The sequence below is a fragment of the Uloborus diversus genome, chromosome 10 (genome assembly GCF_026930045.1).
Source record: "Uloborus diversus isolate 005 chromosome 10, Udiv.v.3.1, whole genome shotgun sequence".
Classification (NCBI taxonomy): domain Eukaryota; kingdom Metazoa; phylum Arthropoda; class Arachnida; order Araneae; family Uloboridae; genus Uloborus; species Uloborus diversus.
In genome coordinates, this window is record NC_072740.1 from 56,847,371 (window position 1) to 56,867,189 (window position 19,819).

At 33.3% G+C, this 19,819-nt stretch overlaps 1 protein-coding gene across 2 annotated transcripts in view; it reads right to left on the bottom strand.

The window, feature by feature from the left end:
* The window catches only part of LOC129231243 (excitatory amino acid transporter-like), a 39,085-nt gene extending 19,792 nt beyond the window's left edge, over nucleotides 1-19,293 (bottom strand). Inside the window, exons 1-5 of one of the 2 annotated variants that reach the window (XM_054865520.1) lie at nucleotides 19,164-19,293; nucleotides 5,160-5,263; nucleotides 4,228-4,450; nucleotides 3,135-3,333; nucleotides 1,484-1,691 (exon numbers count right to left, since the gene is read on the bottom strand). In XM_054865520.1, coding sequence (XP_054721495.1) covers nucleotides 1,484-1,691; nucleotides 3,135-3,333; nucleotides 4,228-4,326 — 506 coding nt within the window. In that variant the 5' untranslated portion in view covers nucleotides 4,327-4,450; nucleotides 5,160-5,263; nucleotides 19,164-19,293. The remainder of the gene's footprint in view (nucleotides 1-1,483; nucleotides 1,692-3,134; nucleotides 3,334-4,227; nucleotides 4,451-5,159; nucleotides 5,264-19,163) is intronic. The other variant, XM_054865521.1, reaches the window with a different exon arrangement.
* Between the last annotated feature and the right edge of the window lie 526 nt (nucleotides 19,294-19,819).

Consider the following 19,819-nt stretch of genomic DNA (forward strand, 5'->3'; position numbering starts at 1 on the left):
AACATTGTATTTTATAATAAAACTCGAGTTGAAACAGTATTTTGTATTTTTGGCAGTAAATTTGAGTTTAAAAAAAAAGTGGAAACATTTCACGTTTTTTTTTTGTTTTTTTTCATGGGTCAAAGGGAAAAATAAAATATTTTTCTAGTGAAAATTTTTTTATTCGATTATAAAACATATTTTTGATCAAAAGAATCAATAAATAAAAGGTTGAATGAATAAATGAAAAGGTAATGAAACAATAAACGAATAATTAAATGAATAAATCAATTAATATATGAAGAAAAATAAATGAGCAAGTAAAAGAATGAATGAAAAAGAAAATGAATGAATGAATAAATAAGTGAATTACCTGCTACATGAAGGAATGTATGTAAATGAATTAATTGATAAATGAAAACGTAAGTAATTTATGTTAAATGATTAAGTGAGTAAATGAAACAAACTATTCCACTTTGCCCTGTATGTACTTGAGTTTTACAAATTATTTAAAATACAAATGAGCTTAATATTAACTAATTTAATATTGCATTGAATATAAGGAGGTCTCAATCAATATTTAAAATGTTAATAACAAGTACTTTATCATTTTATAGTAACAAAAATAACTTTTGACTTACAACACAATATTACAATATGAGTATCACTTTTTTAAAATTGCTTGTACAACCAAATGCTTTAATCTTCGGCGGTATTTTTTTTTTTTTTTCGTGACTGGAATAGACTACATATGGTACTATATAGTGAAAATAATATCAGATAAGTGGAACTAAGAGCTAAGTAAATATTTCACTATTTCACTTTGTCCCATGTTCCCCTACATTTGTAAGCTTTCTGAGCAGGTTAATGGTAGTATCTATGATTTATTTATTTATTTATTTTGTCATCGATTTAGTTCAGTTTTACTGCAAAAGTAGCTTGGTTGGTTTCCTCTGAAAATAAAGAAATTATTTATTATTATTATTATTAGTAGTAGTAGTATTAGTATTATTATCTTTTTCTTCAAATTTTAATATTTTACTTGCGCCTGCGTCGGCTCTGTGTTAACTTTCATGACATTTCTGTAAAAACTTCTACACGCATTTTAAATAATTCTTAAATAGTAAAAAAGGTATGCGCATTAACGAGCACATGCTTCGACATCTTTTTTGGTACAAAAATAGAGTGTTAAAGATTTTTTTTCTTTAATATAATTAACATGATAAATTTTTAGCCATGAAGGAGGAGAGGTGTAACATCAAGACTGTCGAGACAGAGGCTTCAAGTATTTGCAAACTGAAAACATTCAGTAACTTGAAAAAGCACTTTGTTCCGGAGAATACCAACGTTCAAGTTTTCTCCAAGATCTTGTTGCAGGAGTCTTCCATACAAAAATTCTCATTAGAAAGTAGTACTTTATTTAGAGAATACACGAAGGAATGCTGCAAGAAAAGATCAAGCAAAAAAAATCTAAAAAGAACGAGAAGAAAATTACTGCAGTTACCTAATCAGGTCTAAAAGTGCATCTAACGTTGACACTTCTCGTGCATCTCCTCTGAAGTCACTTGATTCCTTTATGGAGGGATCACCAGGTTGAATGGCAAGCACTAAAAGGATACCTAACACAGCTGCAAATATTGTAGTAGATATATAGTATAGAAGAGCCCACGAGCCCATCTTGCCGCATGCTTTTGCATCCAATTGAGCTAAGCCTTGAAAAATAAATAAATAAATTTAAAAAAAAAAAACTTTTTTTTTATTTCGAAACGAAACAACAAAGTCAACTCCGATCTCATACCTATTCATGTTTTTCTATTTTTTAGATGCACCAATGAATGGTCGACTGGAACAACGTTAGAAATATTTTTTTCTCAAAATTGGTTTTCCGGTGAAATAATGTTGGCTGCACTGTAAAAAAAATTCCAAAATGTCTCTGATTATTTCCATGAAACGCTTCGAGATTTCACAGGTTTCCCCCAATTTCCCGTGAAAATCAAGTATTTCCATCAAAACGTTTCCAGAATTGCTACAAATTGCAAGAATACAGACTTCTCACTGTTGTAAGAGATATTTTTAACTGCCAGTTTAAAGATTAACTGAGCGTATTTACTAAGTGTCGTCTTCAGTCCAGTTACGGCCCTTCCAGATATACTAAGCTCCCAATGAGAACGAATAAGTCTCTGGATTCCGTAGCTTTGCAAGAATTGAAGGCAAATGATATGCTTGGTACTTACTTGCAATTCTGTTTTAGCTTAGGCCATGGTTGCAATGATGCTTTTGGGGCTCTTTTGGTAAATCAGTAAGGCGCTAAGCTATTATTTTAAACCTACTTAAGTTTTTTCTGAAGGTTCGAGACACTGGCTTTAATTAGAGAGATATCTGAAATCTTTTGAAAGATTCCAGGATAATTTCGGGAAGATTACTGACTTCTAGCGGAAAGTGTTCCTGTTTTTTGCAAGATATGTTTCTGGCAGAATTTGGGCACATTAGCTGCCCATTATTTTCCTGGAACGTTTCTAAATTGTTTTTACAGTGTGGTTTGTTTAAAAAAAGAATTTTGGTTTTTCTTAATCCGTTGGAGGAAAACGTTTTTTCAGAGCAACGTGTTGGATGTGACATTTTCTCGGCAGCATTTTCAAATTTAATTGTGCTCTCAGAAAAAACACTCTCCTGTAAAATTTTATATTTTGTAACGTCCAACGTTGTTCCGGCCGACCATTCAAATAGAAGTAATAACTGCAAACTGCTATTTGTATTGCGATTCTCAGCTTGCTGCACAGCTGGTCCTGAGCGTACGTAAATATCCACTCCGAAGTAATGATTTTTGAAAAAAAAAGATACTGTTCCGTTAGTTAAAATGTGCACACACATAATTTCACTTCAGCTCCAAATGAATCTATGAAGAAATGAATCCTAATGTAATGACGACAATTGTTCGTCAAAAACACTTCTTTTACGGAAAAAAACCAGTAGCTACGCGTTTTAAGTGAAATAATGAATTAATAAGTGGCAGCTATCCAATCTGAAAGTGACTGCCAATAAAAATAAGTAACGAATAAAAAAAATCACCAAACAGAGATTTATCGTCCAAGAGCTCTATTGCAATACCATGCATAATATTAAAATTAAACATGGGGAAAAAATATTTTACTTACCAGAGATCATCGAGGAAATAATGAGCGGAAGGATCAGCATTTTCAGCATACGCATTAAGAGTTCACCAGGGAATGCTACTACTACTACAATATCTGTAGTATATGAAAAAAGTCTAGCCATGAATCCTAGAACTATCCCCACAATTACAGCAAGAATAGTAAGAGAAAGTAATAAGTTCTTTTTCATCCATTTACTGACCTAAACAATAGAAAAGAATGTCACAAAAAACATATATGTGCGCATAAACTACATGACCCTAAGTATTGGGACACTTTCAAAAATCCACATTTTTGCGGATTTCTCGAGAAATAGTAGATTAATTGCTCTGTAAGTTTTTTCACATAAAAGGTATACTCCAGCTGTCATTTCCCATTAATAATGGAATCTTCTATTCATTCAAGGGACCAGCAACAAATTGAGAAAACAAAAAAAGATTTTTGATCATCCTTCAGAAATTAGTTACAGAACTATGTAAAATTTAATTTTATATTTTAGTGAAAGTATCTCTAACACCCATGGAGATATAAGCATTTTTTTTTTTCAAAAACACAAATTTTATTTGAAGGTTTTCGGCTTATAACACTCAAAGTTTTCCGTCAAACGTTACTAAACTTTCAGAATAATTAACAGCCATACAAAAAAAAACACAATGATACAATTTGAAATTAAAATATTGAAAATTTGATAAAATATGAAAGTTTAAAGCAATTAATTTTTCACTGCACATGCACGAAAGATAGCAGTTTATAACTTTCACAATTCAAAGCGCAAGTAGATCCTGCAACTCATAATAAAATGCCACCTCGATATCTTTAAAATTTAAAAAGTTATCAACGATCTAATAAGCTGAATTTCAATAATTCTTGGATAGGCAAGGAATCGTGAGGGATCGTTCGCAATTAATCCGTTCTTATCATGAATCACAGGAACGTGTTGCCCGTTTGCGTTACGTCAAAGTTAACTCTTTCAATCAGACATCTTGGTACTTTAATCTTTTCGCTATACAAAGAACATTTCAAACACATAATACAAAATCATTTGTAAAGGCATTTAATTTAAAAACTAATATTTTATAAACAAATCAGTGATTACCGCTTTTCTGCACGTGTATGAGCAACCTGACTCTCTAACTGCAGGAGAACTAACTAGCATGGGAGTTTCGGCATTACTCTCTGGAGCGAGAGACTCCATGGCTATAGGTTCTGCTCCTCAGAATTTTCCTTTTTAAAATACTTCTTCATCTTTCAGTGTCTAGTTACTTGAAACTTTCAAAGTACTCAAAGAATAAATACATTTCAAATGCTGTTTTCACTGACTGAAAATAATTAAAAAGTGTGAATAATGCTAAATAGTAAAAAAACACAAATAGTGTTATAATATTCTCAATATGAAAATTTAGAACTTTTAAAAACTACTTAGTAGTTACTATCAATGTCTATTTTCAATACAAATATCTAACCAATATCTTCCAAATAATTGCAAACAAGGCAGTTGGAGGAAAGGAAAACATTGACTAACTACATGCAAAAGGCAAACAACAGAAAAAAGCAGAAATTTCCATTAGAAAAAGAAAAAGATTTTACTTCTAAAACAGAATATCTGAACTTCGTTTAAAAAAAAAAAAAAAAAAAAAAAAAAAAAAAAAAAAAAAAACAGCTTAAGTTTTGTAGAGGACATAGGAAAATATTATTTTGAACTTCTGAGAAAGCCGTTGAGGATGATAAAAGTTTAAAGACGGTTTTTAGAAACTTTGAATTAAAAATGAGTCTTATCACAAAAACGAAAGAAGAAATAACAAACAAAAGATGCTACACAAATTGTATGCACAATGTAGAAAAGTTACAACATGCTGCAAAAAGTCTTTTAGGTACCAACTAGCAGCACAAATTCAATTGCTAAAGTTTATATTGAACGTCGAAAGTGAAATCTAAGTAGCATTCTACAAACACAAACCAATGTTTGACTTCACTATAAAAATCCTGAAAAGGATGAAAATACTTAAGAAAAGTAGAATCAAAACTGACCTTGTTAAAGAAACATGTGAAGAATCAGCACAAATACTGGCAGGTTTGCCTATATTGCGTCTTGAAAATGCCCCTATACCACAGGATCTCATAGCTCAATAACCCTAAAATAGTTTTTTTAGTCTGAAAATTGTGAGCTCAAAAAAAAAAAAGAAAATCAAAATAATAAGCAATATTTAAAAACAACTTCAACACCATGGACTAGGCTGACAACAATTTAAATCTGTTGGTTTAAATCAAATGATTCTTTCTTTAAATCATTGATCTAAATAAAGTTTTAACTTAAACCACACAAATCCTCTTGAAATTTCTAACTTTCTAAATTAAATAATAAATTAAACTACTTTTTCATAGTCAGTACAACCTTTCTGCTTCAACTTGAGTTTGTCGTTAGAGTTTTTCCTCACTAACCCTTTTTATCTACACTATATGACCAAAAGTATTGGGACACTTTCAAAAATTCACATTTTTACGGATTTCTCGAGAAATAAGATATTAATTGCTCTGTAATTTTATTCACATGAAAGGTATACTACAGTTGTCATTTTTCAATAACAATTAAGTCTTCTATTCATTTAGGGGACCAGCAACAAATTGAGAAAATAAAAAAAAATATTTTTGATCATCCTTCATTGTAAATGACTGGGAATAAGCTATAAATTTCAGAAATAAGCTAACGAACTATGTTGGGTTTATTTTTATATTTTCGTGAAAGTATATCTTATGGCTACAGAGCTATAAGCATTTCTTTCAAAAATACAAATTTATTTGAAGGTTTTCTGCTCATAACACGCAGAGTTTTCCGTCAAATTTTACTGAACTTTCAGAATAGTTGACAGCATCAAGAGAAACATAATAAAAAAAAATTGAAATTGAAAGATTTAAAATTTAATAAAATGTGAATGTTTAAAGCAATTAATTTTTCACTATACATGCGCGAAAGATAGCAATTTATAACCTTCAAAATCCAAAGCCTAGATAGATCCTGCAACTCATAATAAAATTTCAGCTCGATATCTTTAAAATTTAAAAAGTTATCAGCGATTCAATGAGCCGAATTTTAGTAATTCCTGGATAGGCGACGAATCGTAAGGGTTCGTTCGCAAACTGGCAACACTTTCCCGTTATCGTACATAGTGATTCATGATAAAAACGGATTATTTGCGATCGATCCCTCACGATTCGTCGGCGGCCCAAGAATTATTGAAATTTGCCTCATAAGATTGCTGATAACTTTTTAATTTTTAAAGACATCCAGGTGGAATTTTACTATGAGTTCCAGGATCTATCTGGGCTTTGGATTTTGAAGGTTATAAATTGCTATCTTTCGCGCATGTGCAGTGAAAAATTAATTGCTTTAAACGTTCATATTTTATTAAATTTTCAATCATTTAATTTCAAATTTTTTTATTATGTTCCTCTTGTATGCTGTCAAATATTCTGAAAGTTTAGTAACGTTTGACGGAAAGCTCTGCGTGTTGTGAAGCCAAAAACCTTCAAATAAAATTTTTATTGTTGAAAGAAATGCTTTTATCTCCGTGGGTAAAAAATATACTTTCACGAAAATATAAAGATCAATTCCACATAGTTCGTTAACTTATTTCTGAAATTTATAGCTTATTACCAGCTATTTACAATGAAGGATGATTAAAAACCTTTTTTATTTTCTCAATTTGTTGCTGGTTCCCTAAATGAATAGTAGACTTAACTTTTATTGGAAAATGGCAGCTGGAGTATACCTTTTATGTGAAAAAATTACCGAGCAATTGGTCTCTTATTTCTCGAGAAATCCGTAAAAATATGAATTTTACCTGTAGATACAGGGAGAGAAGAAATAACTTAGACACACATAATACACCATAACTTTAACGCTACTGAAAATTTTACGACCAAACTTCAAAATAAATATGAGTACATTATTTCGTCTAATATATTTACAAATTTTCAAAGTGGCTACCTTTAGGATTAATTCAGAGCTTTAAACGTGTCACAAAAATTTCGACTCTGGGGCGCAACTCACTTACTGATATTTTATCCCATCCCTTGCATAAGGATTTCTTTAAGGATGCCAAAGTTTTAGGAAGTTTAGCACACACCTCGTCTCCAGGACCTTCTTGCAGTGTTGAACAACGTCAACGATCCCAATCTAAAGATTTGGGGTGGGATATGTGCTAGTGGATGTTTACTTGTTTTTGTTGATCAAGGGATAAAATTAGTCCAGAAACATATCGCAAACGCATTTTGGAAGATGTTGTCTTACCTTGGTCACAAAAGTTCTTTGGAAACAAAAGATGGACCTTCCAACAGGATTCCACTTCTGCACACAGAGCTAAAGGCACTCAGATTGGTGCAAGACACATTTTTCGGACTTCATTGGAGCTCAAGAATGGCCACCGTATTCCCCAGATTTAAACTCAATGGATTATTCTGTTTGATTCATCGTGGAGACAAGGGTGTGCGCTAAATCTCATAAAACGTCTAAAATTGCATTTTTTACAACTGAAATTTCGAAAAACTTTCGAAGGGAACTTACGAACCTCTTCAGCCCCTAACATAACCAAAGATAGTCTAGAATGCATTTTTATAACTACAAATTAGAAAAATTTCTGAGGGTGGGCCCCCGAATCTCTCCTCCCTTTTACATCACCAAAGATTCTCTAAAACTGCGTTTTTAGACAATTTCAAAAAACTTCAGAGGAGAGTACTCAAACCCCCCTTTTCTAAGCGTTTAACAAGCGATAAAACAATTGCATTTCTAAAGTTTATCTTCCAAAAAATGAACCGAGGAACGCATCTAAATCTCTTTTTCCTCTTACATTACAAACGACCAACGATCGTCCAAAAAAAAAAAAAAAAAAATCCTTTTTAAAACTAAAAATTCGAGTAATTTCCCGGGGGAGAAACCATTGCATTTATGATACGTTTGAAATATTAAGTGGCCGCCAATTTTATACACCGCTACATAATTTTCTGTGACCTAGAAATCTTTCTTTGTTAATATCATTAACGATAGTTTGAAACTTCGCTCTTGACGTTGCCGTCGTTAAATTATACATTTCATTTTGTAGCTATGTCGCGGGAAACCAAAGAGTTCCCTCTGTTCAATCAGTATACAATATAAGTAAGGTGAGCTTGCAGAAAATGGCGTGGTGGAGGGAATTTATTGGTAACAAACTTGTTAAAGGACTTCAATTTCGAAAAACTCCCCCATTCCCAAAAGAGCTTTGAAAACGTCTAGACTAGGAATGTGGCAACTTGCTCTGAGAAATATTGGCTGAGGTCCCAGATCCTCATCAATTCTCCAATAACGTTACCAAATATGGCCTTCACTCGCGTTTTTAACTCTCCCATTTTGAACATTTTTTTGAATGAATTCTCCGAATCTCCCTCTCCCAAACATTGCTTAAGATCGCTTAAAAATCGTTTAAAAGTGCCCTTTTAAATCTACTGCGAAAATTTTACGGGGGCGAAATCCCCGGATCCCCCAATATATGCACGAATATTTCCTTTTTTTACTAGGTACTCGCAAAATTCAATGAAACCCTACCAAAGACATAATCTTTAAACACTTTTTCCTCAAAACTTGAAAATGTCCACTTACATCCCTTTGCTTCTCACGGCCTCATATAACATCTGCATTTCAAAAACTGAAAGGGAGGGGTAGGGGGAGCGTCAAATTCAAACACCCAACCTCCAGTTTTTTGACCGTTTGTCGGCCATGATACTGTAGACCGTTTGATTTTGATCCTAATTTGAGTCGCGAGAGGTCAGATATTTTTAATTTTCCTCTTCAAAGAACAACTTTTAAGAGAATCAGCAAGAAAAAAAAAGCGCTTGCTTGAAGATAGCATAAAATTATTTTTCTTCACATTTATTTAAATCCTGTTTCATAGGGTCAATTTTCTTATACTCCATAAACACAAGTATATGTGCGGTAATATCAGGCGTCGGCTGGCCTCTAAATGTCAGGGTCGGTTCCCGCTGTCTAATCCGCCACTGAGCAAGTTCGTCATATTATCGATCAGAAACAGAAGGTAGCATACCTAAATGTATTTGTCGTCTATATTTACTGGGATTTTAAAGGAAATTATAAATGCCCGTTCTCGATCTATTCAGTTTTGCTGTAAATTGACGAGCAGTCCTGAAATTCACTTTTCCTCCGTCAAACTCCGAAAGTTTACCTAGCAGCTTGACTGCTAAAATAGAATGAGAGGATACCAATCCCTTACGCATTTATATCGTCAAGAAGTAGTGCCGTGTGTAGAACAAAAAAAAAAACATACAAATTTTATTTTTTGGAGCACACAAATATAGTTGCCCGAATAATGTTGTCCTTTTCACATGACTATCTTAATCCAAAATACATTTTATAAACATAAATACCCCATACATTTCCATTAAAACTGATCAAAATAGGCTTCATTTACCATTGGTATATAGCCATAAAATTTGCATAATGCTCTAGTCAACAGTAACCAACATTTCGCAATTTTTCCTTTGTCTTTATAGTTTGGACTTGGACCACCACTGTAGGAGCAAATTGAAATAATTAAGAGCAACTTACAGTTTTCGAAAAAAAAATAAAAATCATTACCCAGTTTTGAAAATTATAATATTTACATAAAGAGAGAACAATGAGCTAGTTTTTTTTTTTTATCTATTTATTATTATTATTATTATTTTTGCGAAATCAAAATCCTGAGCTGTCTGCAACTTCTGGTTAGTTGAAGAAGACGACTATAGACGGTTAATGTCTGGCTGAGGTTCAATTTGGTTGGTGAGTATCGCCATTTAGGCGGGAATAATTCGGTTATAGTTAGCACTGCGCGGGAAAGTTTAGTGACTCAGGTCTGAGACAAACTGAAGACAACAAGCACGATGTCAAAATATAAATAAAAATGCTTTCTCTGTTTTATTTCATCGGTTTTGAACTAACCCAAACAAAACATTCTAAAAATCAGTGAGCCAGTATGCAAAAAATGCAAAGAAAGCACCAGGGACAGATGTTCGTCGAAAAAGAATTAATTTAAAAAAAACATGTCCCAGAGGTGAAATGAAAGTGGCAAATAATCACTTTTCTCCATATACGAAACAACATGCAAAAAATATGGATTTTTTTTTCTTTAAATGAAATTTTGAATTTATTTGAGCAAGTTATTAAACAACTGACGTAATTTGAATTTTGGGCCATTTCTTTGAAAAAAAAAAAGTCTGACAATATTAGAAAGAAAATCTCCATTATTAATTTCGATAGGATTCACTTTCTCAGCTTCACCTCTTTTTTTTTTTTTTTTTTTTGAAAAATCATCGCGCATAGTCTCGTAATCGTCTTTTATCATTTTATTGTTATCCCAGCAAGATTCTTTATTAACAAATTTTAGGAGCAAAAAGTGAAATCCGATCGTTCGTCTGTTCCGCACGTAGATGATCAATGTTCACAGAAGTTGAACTTAGAAAATGTCCACCATTAAATAAGCAAATTGCACAAAACAGCAGTAGAGCTTAATTGTTATTAGTAATACGAATAACAAGAATTTTATCAGTACATAATTTACTAACTACTAAGTAGTACAATATGAGCATCGTTTTTAATATAGCTTGTAACGTAAACATTATTGCAGTAATTTTGATTGTAGCAGTCATGCATTAATAAACGGTTAACAAAGAAATATAAAAAAATTTAAAAACAAAGTAGTAGACGAAATCAATATCAAGGAATGCACTCCGTTTTACAGAGAGAAAATTGCATACTTTATAACTAATATATCGTGCAAAAATAATAGTTGTAGTCTTTCAATTATGTGATTATCCTATTATTTAACTTTACAACCACGGGTAGTTAAGCCACAGTATCTGCAAAAATGATTTTTTGAGATACTTGCAGAAATACGTTTTGGATTTCACACAAACACTAGTTAAATGTTGTAATTCGACGTTTTTTTCGTGCATTGTTTTCAGCGTAAACCAAATGTGCACGTTTTGTACTGTAAAGCTTAAGTAAAATAGTATACGAAAATGCAAAAAAAGTTGAAAACGAAAAATTTGCAGATACTGCTGTTTATCTTCCATGGGCAGTTATTTTTTATGAAGTTGTTTCTCTATATTCAAGCTGTGAAATATTCGACATGTACTTGCATGATAAAAATCACAGTCGAAGCTTATTAAAATACACTTTATAACAAAAAAAAATCGATGCACCTAGAAGTAGTTGTCAGAATGAATAGAAACTTTACATACGTAACGACAGCAATCATACAGAAAGTGAAATCAAGTACAAAATGAAAGCAAAATGATTTTTAATTACAAGAAAAATCCCATACTAATGGAAGTTTTAAATACTCTGTTGAGCCACCTCTAGTGTGAATGTGCGAGGCGATACAGGCGAGCATTGAACCATAACAATCTCGTGCGATGTCCTACGTCATCAAGTACGACAGTTAAGCCTTGGTTTCCTAGAAGTGAACTCGCCGATCGCCGGCATCGGTCCTTGCCGAGAGGAAAACTTGATTCTTCTGCGCATGCGCGCCCGAGCTAAATCGACGTCATGAATGGCTACGCCGGAATCCACTTGACTTTGATTTCAGCGTCACGGGGAGGAGCGACGTCGAAGATCGGCGATTCGCTCCGAGGAAACCAGGGCTTTATGGTAGACCGGCGCACGTTAACGTGGATTTTTTTCAATGAATTTTCTAATTTTTATGTTTCAACTTCGGAAATTTTAGACATCGCGATTTTAAGAAGCAGTTAATGGAGTCAAAATTGGTATATTCAGTCGTTACTCAGTTTGTGTTTTTACCCGATAAATAAATTATTTTTGAGTCCAAGTCGGTTGCATAAACTTGCCTCGGACATGGGGCACATTTACGCAAATTTATTTTGACACCTAACGTGGTTCTGTTAGTGTTTCGAACATAACGTCTTACCATCTTTAAAACAAAGCAAATTTATTACAAACTGAATATTGTATGAAGTAAAAGCTGAATGAGCATGAAGACAGCACTAATTGATTGTAACCTATAAGATACGAATGTGCAACTCAATAAAAAAAAATAAATGGGGATTTTCAACACTAAAGAGCCTGAAAATACTAAAAAGATTTGAGACAGTTCGGAGCGAAAAAAGCGTCAAAGCACGTTTAGAAGTAAGACACCGTAAGAACGTGCGTAAAGGTGCTCCGACGTCAACGCGTAAACTCGCCCCGTCGCCAAATTTGGATTTATTTTTAACATGGAAAAAAAAATTAATAAAATTTCAGTTCATACAAGTACAATTTTCAAAAAAGGATCAAATTCTACTAATTTTTATGTATTTGTTCTTTCTTAACTAAGTATTATTTTTTCTTAACTAAGTATTATTTATTCACAATAAGCTTCAAAACGTTCAACACAAAGCTTACTCAACTTGGTAAAAAACATTATTTCTGCATGCTAGACCGAAGCTCGACTGATGCTCAAAAACTTATGCGAACATGTGCTAGAGAGCAGCATCAATCTGTTATGACTGTTGGCTCTCCATTTATAATTCGTTTTGAAAAAAGGTCACTGCGTAAACGTGCCCCGATCTACCCTACTGTAAATGCGCCTCTAATTCAATCAAACTCGTAGGCTATCCAACTTACCGTCAGAAGCAATCCCAGATATGCTCGATCTTTGACAAACCAGGGAATCAAGCTGGTCAAAGATGAGGAAAATGAAGAAGAGAAAGTCTTCTGACACCCTTGTTGTATGAGACCGAGCATTATCCTGTTAAAAAATGGCTTCTGAGAGTCCCGCCACGATATCACCATACGCAACTGAAGCATGGCCCAAACACACCGTCAGGCTTTCATGGTGTTGTGAATTAATGTTAGAGGGGACTATGTATCATATAGCACCCGATAGTATCACCCTAACTGCAGATGCGGTGTGCTTCTGAAACAGAGGCAGGATTAGGGCTTTCACTTTTGTCCTCCATTAGGAATACCGTCGCGTGACGGAATTAGACTGCAACCAAGTGGTTCTAAATCGTCTTTAGCGGCAGATCTAGATTAAATTTCGGTAATGATGATAATCATGTGCACTTGTGGAAACCCCGCTGTGAACGCTCTATCAGTGCCTCTGCTTTTCAGCTGCATACAGCATCCAGACATGAGGCAATATTCTGGGGTGCTATAGTATACGAAACATGGTCACCCGTTATATTGAACCACATCACCATGACAAACTTACGGTAAGTTGGTGGCAAGCTTCAGACACATCTGTTGGCGCTCATAGCGGGACTCACAGGAACCACTTCTTAACAGGACAATGCTAAATCTCACTCAGCAAAGGAAATAAGAGGACTTCCTTTTCCACATTATCATCTTTTCTCGCCTGCTCGATCTCCTCGATTTTTCAGATTGAACATACCTCGGATCATTTCGGACAGTAAGTTGAACTGCTTCGAGTTTGATAGAATTAGTGACGTCACGAGAGTAAATGTGGAACGAAATAGTGTTAAGACATCCGTTCGATACTTTTAAGTCTCAATCCTTGTCAGTATCACCTCGTACATTAATGCTATAGTTAATCAAGTGGGCACTAAAGCCTCCTTTCATTCGAGATTTTTCCTATTGTAAATGATCATTTTACTTTCGTTCTTTAATCAGTTTCTCATATCAATGTTGTCCTCATGAATGTAAATTTTTCTTTTATTTTGACTACTCCTTCATGGTGCGTCGATTTTTTTGTTATGAAGTCCTCTAACAGAATTTACACTAGTGGACAAAATTAAGAGATGGAAGGTATTTTCACACTTTTCTCGGAAAATATCACAAAAACCTGGATAGTTGATTGCCACATAAAAGCACTATGACGCTGGTGTCGCTGAGATGGGTTTACGTATTCTTGTGGGCGTTGCTAAGGCAGCATGAAGTATAAAAGTCTGTATCCAGCTTCTCAGCTCATTCCACTCTACGACACAGTAACGATTTGTATGGGGTTTCTTGAATAATCTTGTTGTTTTTGTTGATTTTTGGGTGAAATGAGCGAACATCATCGTTTAGGCGAAGGTATAAGGTGGAGAATTGTAGGGAGACTTGAGGTAGGACAGTCCCAAGCTCAAGTTGCTATGGAACTGAGAGAAAGTCCAAGCGTTGTTTTGAATTTGTAGAGTCAGTTTAAAAACAATGGGAGTGTCCAGAAGATCAGGACAAGGTTGTCTGAGAGCAGCAACGTCCAATAAAGACCAGTATTTGTTACTTATAGCCAAGCACCAGAAGACGTTTACAGCGACACAACTGTGTAGGGACCTCGCTGCTGCCACAGGGACATTAGTTTCAAGCAAGACAGTTGCCAGGAGACTCGATGAAAGAGGGTTGTATGCCAGGAAGCTCGCCATTTGCATCCTACTCACTCCCTCCCACAAAAGAGAGAGTGTGCAATGGTGCACACAGCAAAATGACTGGACACAGCTCCAATGGGCTAATGTTCTTTTCACAGATGAGTCCAGATTCTGTCTTCAACCTGATTCTCGGCGAATATTTATATGGAGGGAACCTGGGATCCGATACCATCCCAGTAACATCATGGAAAGGGACCATTATGCTGTTGAAGGATTGTTGCTTTGGGCAGGGATCACGCAAGATGCCCGCACACCACCACCACCACCGAGATTCTACTCAAGGCCAAACAGCGGGAGGAAGATGGCTCCCCAAGAAGACCTATGCGACTGGATGCAACTTGATGAAGATACCGATATTTTATGCAATTTTCTTTCTTAATCCATCGTTTAAATAGTTTCCTTTTGTCAGCGAAATGCTTATTTTGATGCTCGCGATGCGCATTTCTCTTCGGTGAAAACAACATAATTCCTATTGCAATTATTAAATGAGTATGAATACATTCCTGAAAAATTTATGGAAAGTATTTCTGTTTGTCTTCAGCATTCAGTATGATTAACTCTACAATACATTATCAACAATAATATTTTTTTCAGCGTGGGATAATTTAATAGTCGTGTTTAATGTTCACAAAAAAAAGCAAAGATCCATTTCACGGAACTCATTTATTCCCTTTTGACACATCAAAATATCACTAAAATAAAATCCTTTTCACTATCTCAATAAATAAATGCACAAATAAATGTAAAGAAACCAATAAATTATTCAAAATATCTGTTTTACATTTAAAAAAGAAATTTTATAACATAATTAGACTTTAATAAGTTAAGATTCATTGCTTGTGCATCTGTGGCTGATTTTTTTTTATTTAACAGCGCAAATTTTGATAGTCCATTAGTTTAGATCAAAAAGGATCAACACCATTAAAAATCTAGAGATTTTTCTGACTAATACTTAAGTGGGAATAAAAAATAAAAAATATGCCGAGAAAACCAAAGAAAAAGCACCTTTTTAGCTATTTTCATTTCATGGCAGTAGCTATTTTTTAATAATAGGTATAAGTTGACTGCTTCTGCTTTTAAGACAAAGCATGATTAAAATTAAATTTAACATTAACACCCCCATCCCTTAGCTACAACCACCATTCTTTCAACTATAATTCTAGGAAGCAGAAGTACCCACTATTTCCTAAAACTAATTTCCATACTTTTTAGCAGAATTTTTTATTATTTTTTTTTTGATTTGGCAGTTTTCTATGTTTATCAGCTTAAAGTCAACATAATTTCTGAAATGAATTCGATTGTTCATTTGGAATGAAGAGGGCAAAAAACTTTGATAAGAAAGCAATCTGAACTATTGAATCAATTCGGCTAACTCATATTGGGATAAGACTTGAATAATAAATTTAAGATTTATTAATACATTATTATGTTTAGATAAGATGTGATGTTTTATGATATGCTTAAAGATAAGGTTTCCATAATCCTGTAAAATTGTAGTGTAAAATAGTATGTTCGACAATTATTTTTCTTAGCTATATTAATCATGATGTATAAGAAAAACTGCAATTTTTTTTTCTTGTTCTCAAGTAATTTTGAAGTAAAAACAATATTGCCATGTCTGAAAATCTGTTACTCACACAGAAAGAGATTATGTAATTTTGCTAGTTCAACTAAAATTATGTAATGCAGTAAAATTTAATTTAGAGTAACAGATTTAAAAAATGCGAAATTAATTTATCTAAAATCTACTCATTTCAATCAATGACTTTGTTAACTTGATTCAAATCAATTGATTTAAAAAATAATCACTTGATTTAAATCATGATTTTAATCACAATTTAAATAAAGCTGATTTAAATCAATGAACCCTGCTTATAACATTAAGCATTTCAAAATTAAATCTGTCAACTAGTTTACTTTAACAATGTTTGGAACTTGCGTTCATTCAACAGCGTGCAACAATCGTGCCAGACAGTTTTCCCCCAGAACATAAACTTAAGTAATTCTTATGATCATGTATTTAAGAATTTTGAATAATTTCCATGACCTATCCTTTTCCATATAAAAAGCCCTTACATATATCTATCTCTATAAAATGTTTCATTTGATTCCACTCACTTTAACTTTTCTGATTTTTATAAACTCAAAATATATGTTTCTATGAAAGTGACTCATTTATATTTTTAGGTTCTTAAAAAAACCCTCAATTTAAAGTACAGAATTTGCTGCCCTCTTAGCATTTAGTAGGAACTATTGCAGCATCGGTAGTGGGTACTTCCAAAAACTAAAACATTAGATAATTTAGAATTAATAAAAAATTTTATTCTTTATTTAAACTTTTATAATGATTGTAAAAGTGTTTATTTTTTGACACGGAGTTTTGACTTTATAGTTAATCATGGTTAAAATTAAAACTGTCAAAAGCTTGCCCACCAGGGTTTTTTCCATATTAACATATTAAAGTAGAAAATTTAAACATTTTAATAATAATACAAATGATTACATATTGTTAAATTATTGTTTTGAATTAAGAATTTAAATTCATTTTCAACAGATATTTGTTGTGACGAAGAAAATAATTTTAAAAAATGATTGCATAAAATACGGAATTAAACAAAAGTTTAATTTTCATGAAACGTATTTTAAATATTTCTGTCTCATTGAATGTGAAAAATATTTTATAATTAGGATACAACCACACAAAGAAACAAAAACACTCACGAATAAAATAGGCATAAGGTATACTGAACCTAATATATTACCAGTGACTGTAATAGGGAGGGGGGAGTGGAATAATGATTTACATCCTGGTTATTCACGCAACTGTATACGGTTTGTGATTATTCAGCTTTTTAAAAACTGCTACAAAAATTAATTTTGCTAAAAGTAATTATTGACATTTGTTATTCAAATTATTGACATTTGTTATTCAATATACCAGTCTTATTTTTGAGAAACAACAACAGAATTAATTTGTGCACATTTGTTTTTAATGAGGAAAAAAAATTAAAGAACTCACCCGAGATGACTTAGTTGGTGCAAAATCCTTGCGTGGAATGGATTTAATCCATCTTTTGCACATTTCTACATCGGCCGAGAATTTAAAACGGTGCTATCGTAATTGCACTGAAATCCAGGCACACAGCATCTGAACGGCATGATTGATAAACACTTATACACAATAACAAACGAAATAACTATAATAAGCGATACTTAACCACTAAACAAATAAAATATGAGAATCAACAAAAACAATTCACACAATAAAATTTTAATCCAAGAGTAAATGGCGGAGACAAAGCATAGCGACCGTTACTTTCAGCAAATTCAACGGTGTGAAAGATTGAAAACACTCCCCCAGAAGGTTTGGGGAAAGCACAAACAGGTCTTCTTCGCGTGACTCATACACTTCCCTTCGGAAAGCTTGTTTGGCCTTGAGGAGTATCTCGGTGGTGGTGACACCACTCCATGTGTTTGACAATGGCTCCGTGAATGCCCAGAGGTAAAGGCATGAGATCCTACAACCCTATGTGCGTCAGGGGTGCTGTTGGCCCTGAATTCGTTTTTATGGATGACAATGCTGAACACATAGGGCTGTTCTGGTTGAGGAGTATCTGGAAAGCGATGATATTCATCGAATGCATCGGCCAGCCAAATCTACTAACCTTAATCCAAATGAACATGTTTGGGATGCACTTGGGAAGGCTATTGCGATACTTCAACCCTCACCCAGAACCATTCCGGAGTTAAAATCTGCTCTGGTGGATAAGTGGGAGGGTCTTCCACAAGCACTCCTTAACTCTCTCATTAACAGCATGTATACTCGTTGTGCATGCTGTCTATCTGTAAGAGGTGACCACACACTATACTAGAGGCGGCCACACTCCATACAAGCCTCACTTTCATTGCAATCTTTCATCCTGAAGTTCGGTTCACATTGGGCGTTTGGCAATAACTCTTGCCAATGAATGGCACTTTAATTTTTACTTTGCACACACTATTGTCTTACTATGAGTTATATCCATACGAAATTTCACTTACTTTTATCCAGTATTTCTCGAGATATTTGGGAAAATGCCTTCCATCTCTTAATTTTGTCTACCAGTGTACTTAAAAATCTCACACATTACTCCATTTTGCGATAAAGATTTGTTACAATATTTTTCTTCAAACGCAAACCAATTCGAAATGACTTTCAGGCACGTACAGTTTTTTTCTCATTATTAACCAGCAGTTTATACGATAAAATATTATCTGAAGCTATCAAGTTGATCAAGCAAATTTCGAAAATATGTCGGGAGTAAAGAATTTAAAAAGTTACTTAATATGAAAAAAGTTTTAAACAGCAGAAAGTATAAAATGCAAGAGTATAGGAAATGGAAATATAAAACGAATAACTAATAAAAATTCAAAAAACGTTACTAATAAATAAAAAAAATATATCATTAGTACTATTCTTTTAAAAGAACATTAAATTGAAAGTAAACTGATGTATCATATCATAAAACAATAACTATTGCATTAGGAATATTTATTAATTATTTTTGATGACTAATGTTTGCAATTAACTAAATACGGTTTCCTGGTTTTAATACCGCAAACACAACAGAAGTAAAATCAATTAACTGTAGTAAACGTTCTTACCTGTATTACAGCTGCAGGAACATGCTTTTTAAATTTGCAAATTGAAAATTAAAGCTAAGCAATCATTATTAGGTGTGCTCTATCTTGCTTTCAAGTTTAATGCAGTAAATTTTAAAAAAGTACTACGTATAGTATAGCGATCAATAAAAGATCTGCGGAAATCCCTAGCAAAAACTGCTTACAAGAAACACGCACCCAAAGGTCAATCTCAGGGTCAAATTAGAAATCACGCGAACGTGCAACACTCACCTGTTGCATTGCAGGTGAAACGTTCAACTAGAAGAGCTTGGATAAAATATTTCATGCCATCTATTTAACTTACTTTTGAACAATATGTATTATGCTTCTTACATTTAAATTACAGAATCAGAAGTATTTACGGGGAGAAATCAGTTCAGATGCCTAAAATTTTAGTGTTTTTCGCGAATTTTTTTAACAGGAATGAAATAAACAGAATTTCTTTAAATTTAAAAGATATTTTATTCATTTTTTTGAAGTACACCTTGTAGTTTTTTTTGAAGTCATTTCCACCAGAATTAGTTTAGTTAGAAGCTGCTGTCCATGGGGCAGTGTCTATCAGAGCTTGTTGCTAATGGGCATTACCGAAGCCACAATTTTCGCCTGTAATCATTACAATTTTTCTTTCTCATAAATAA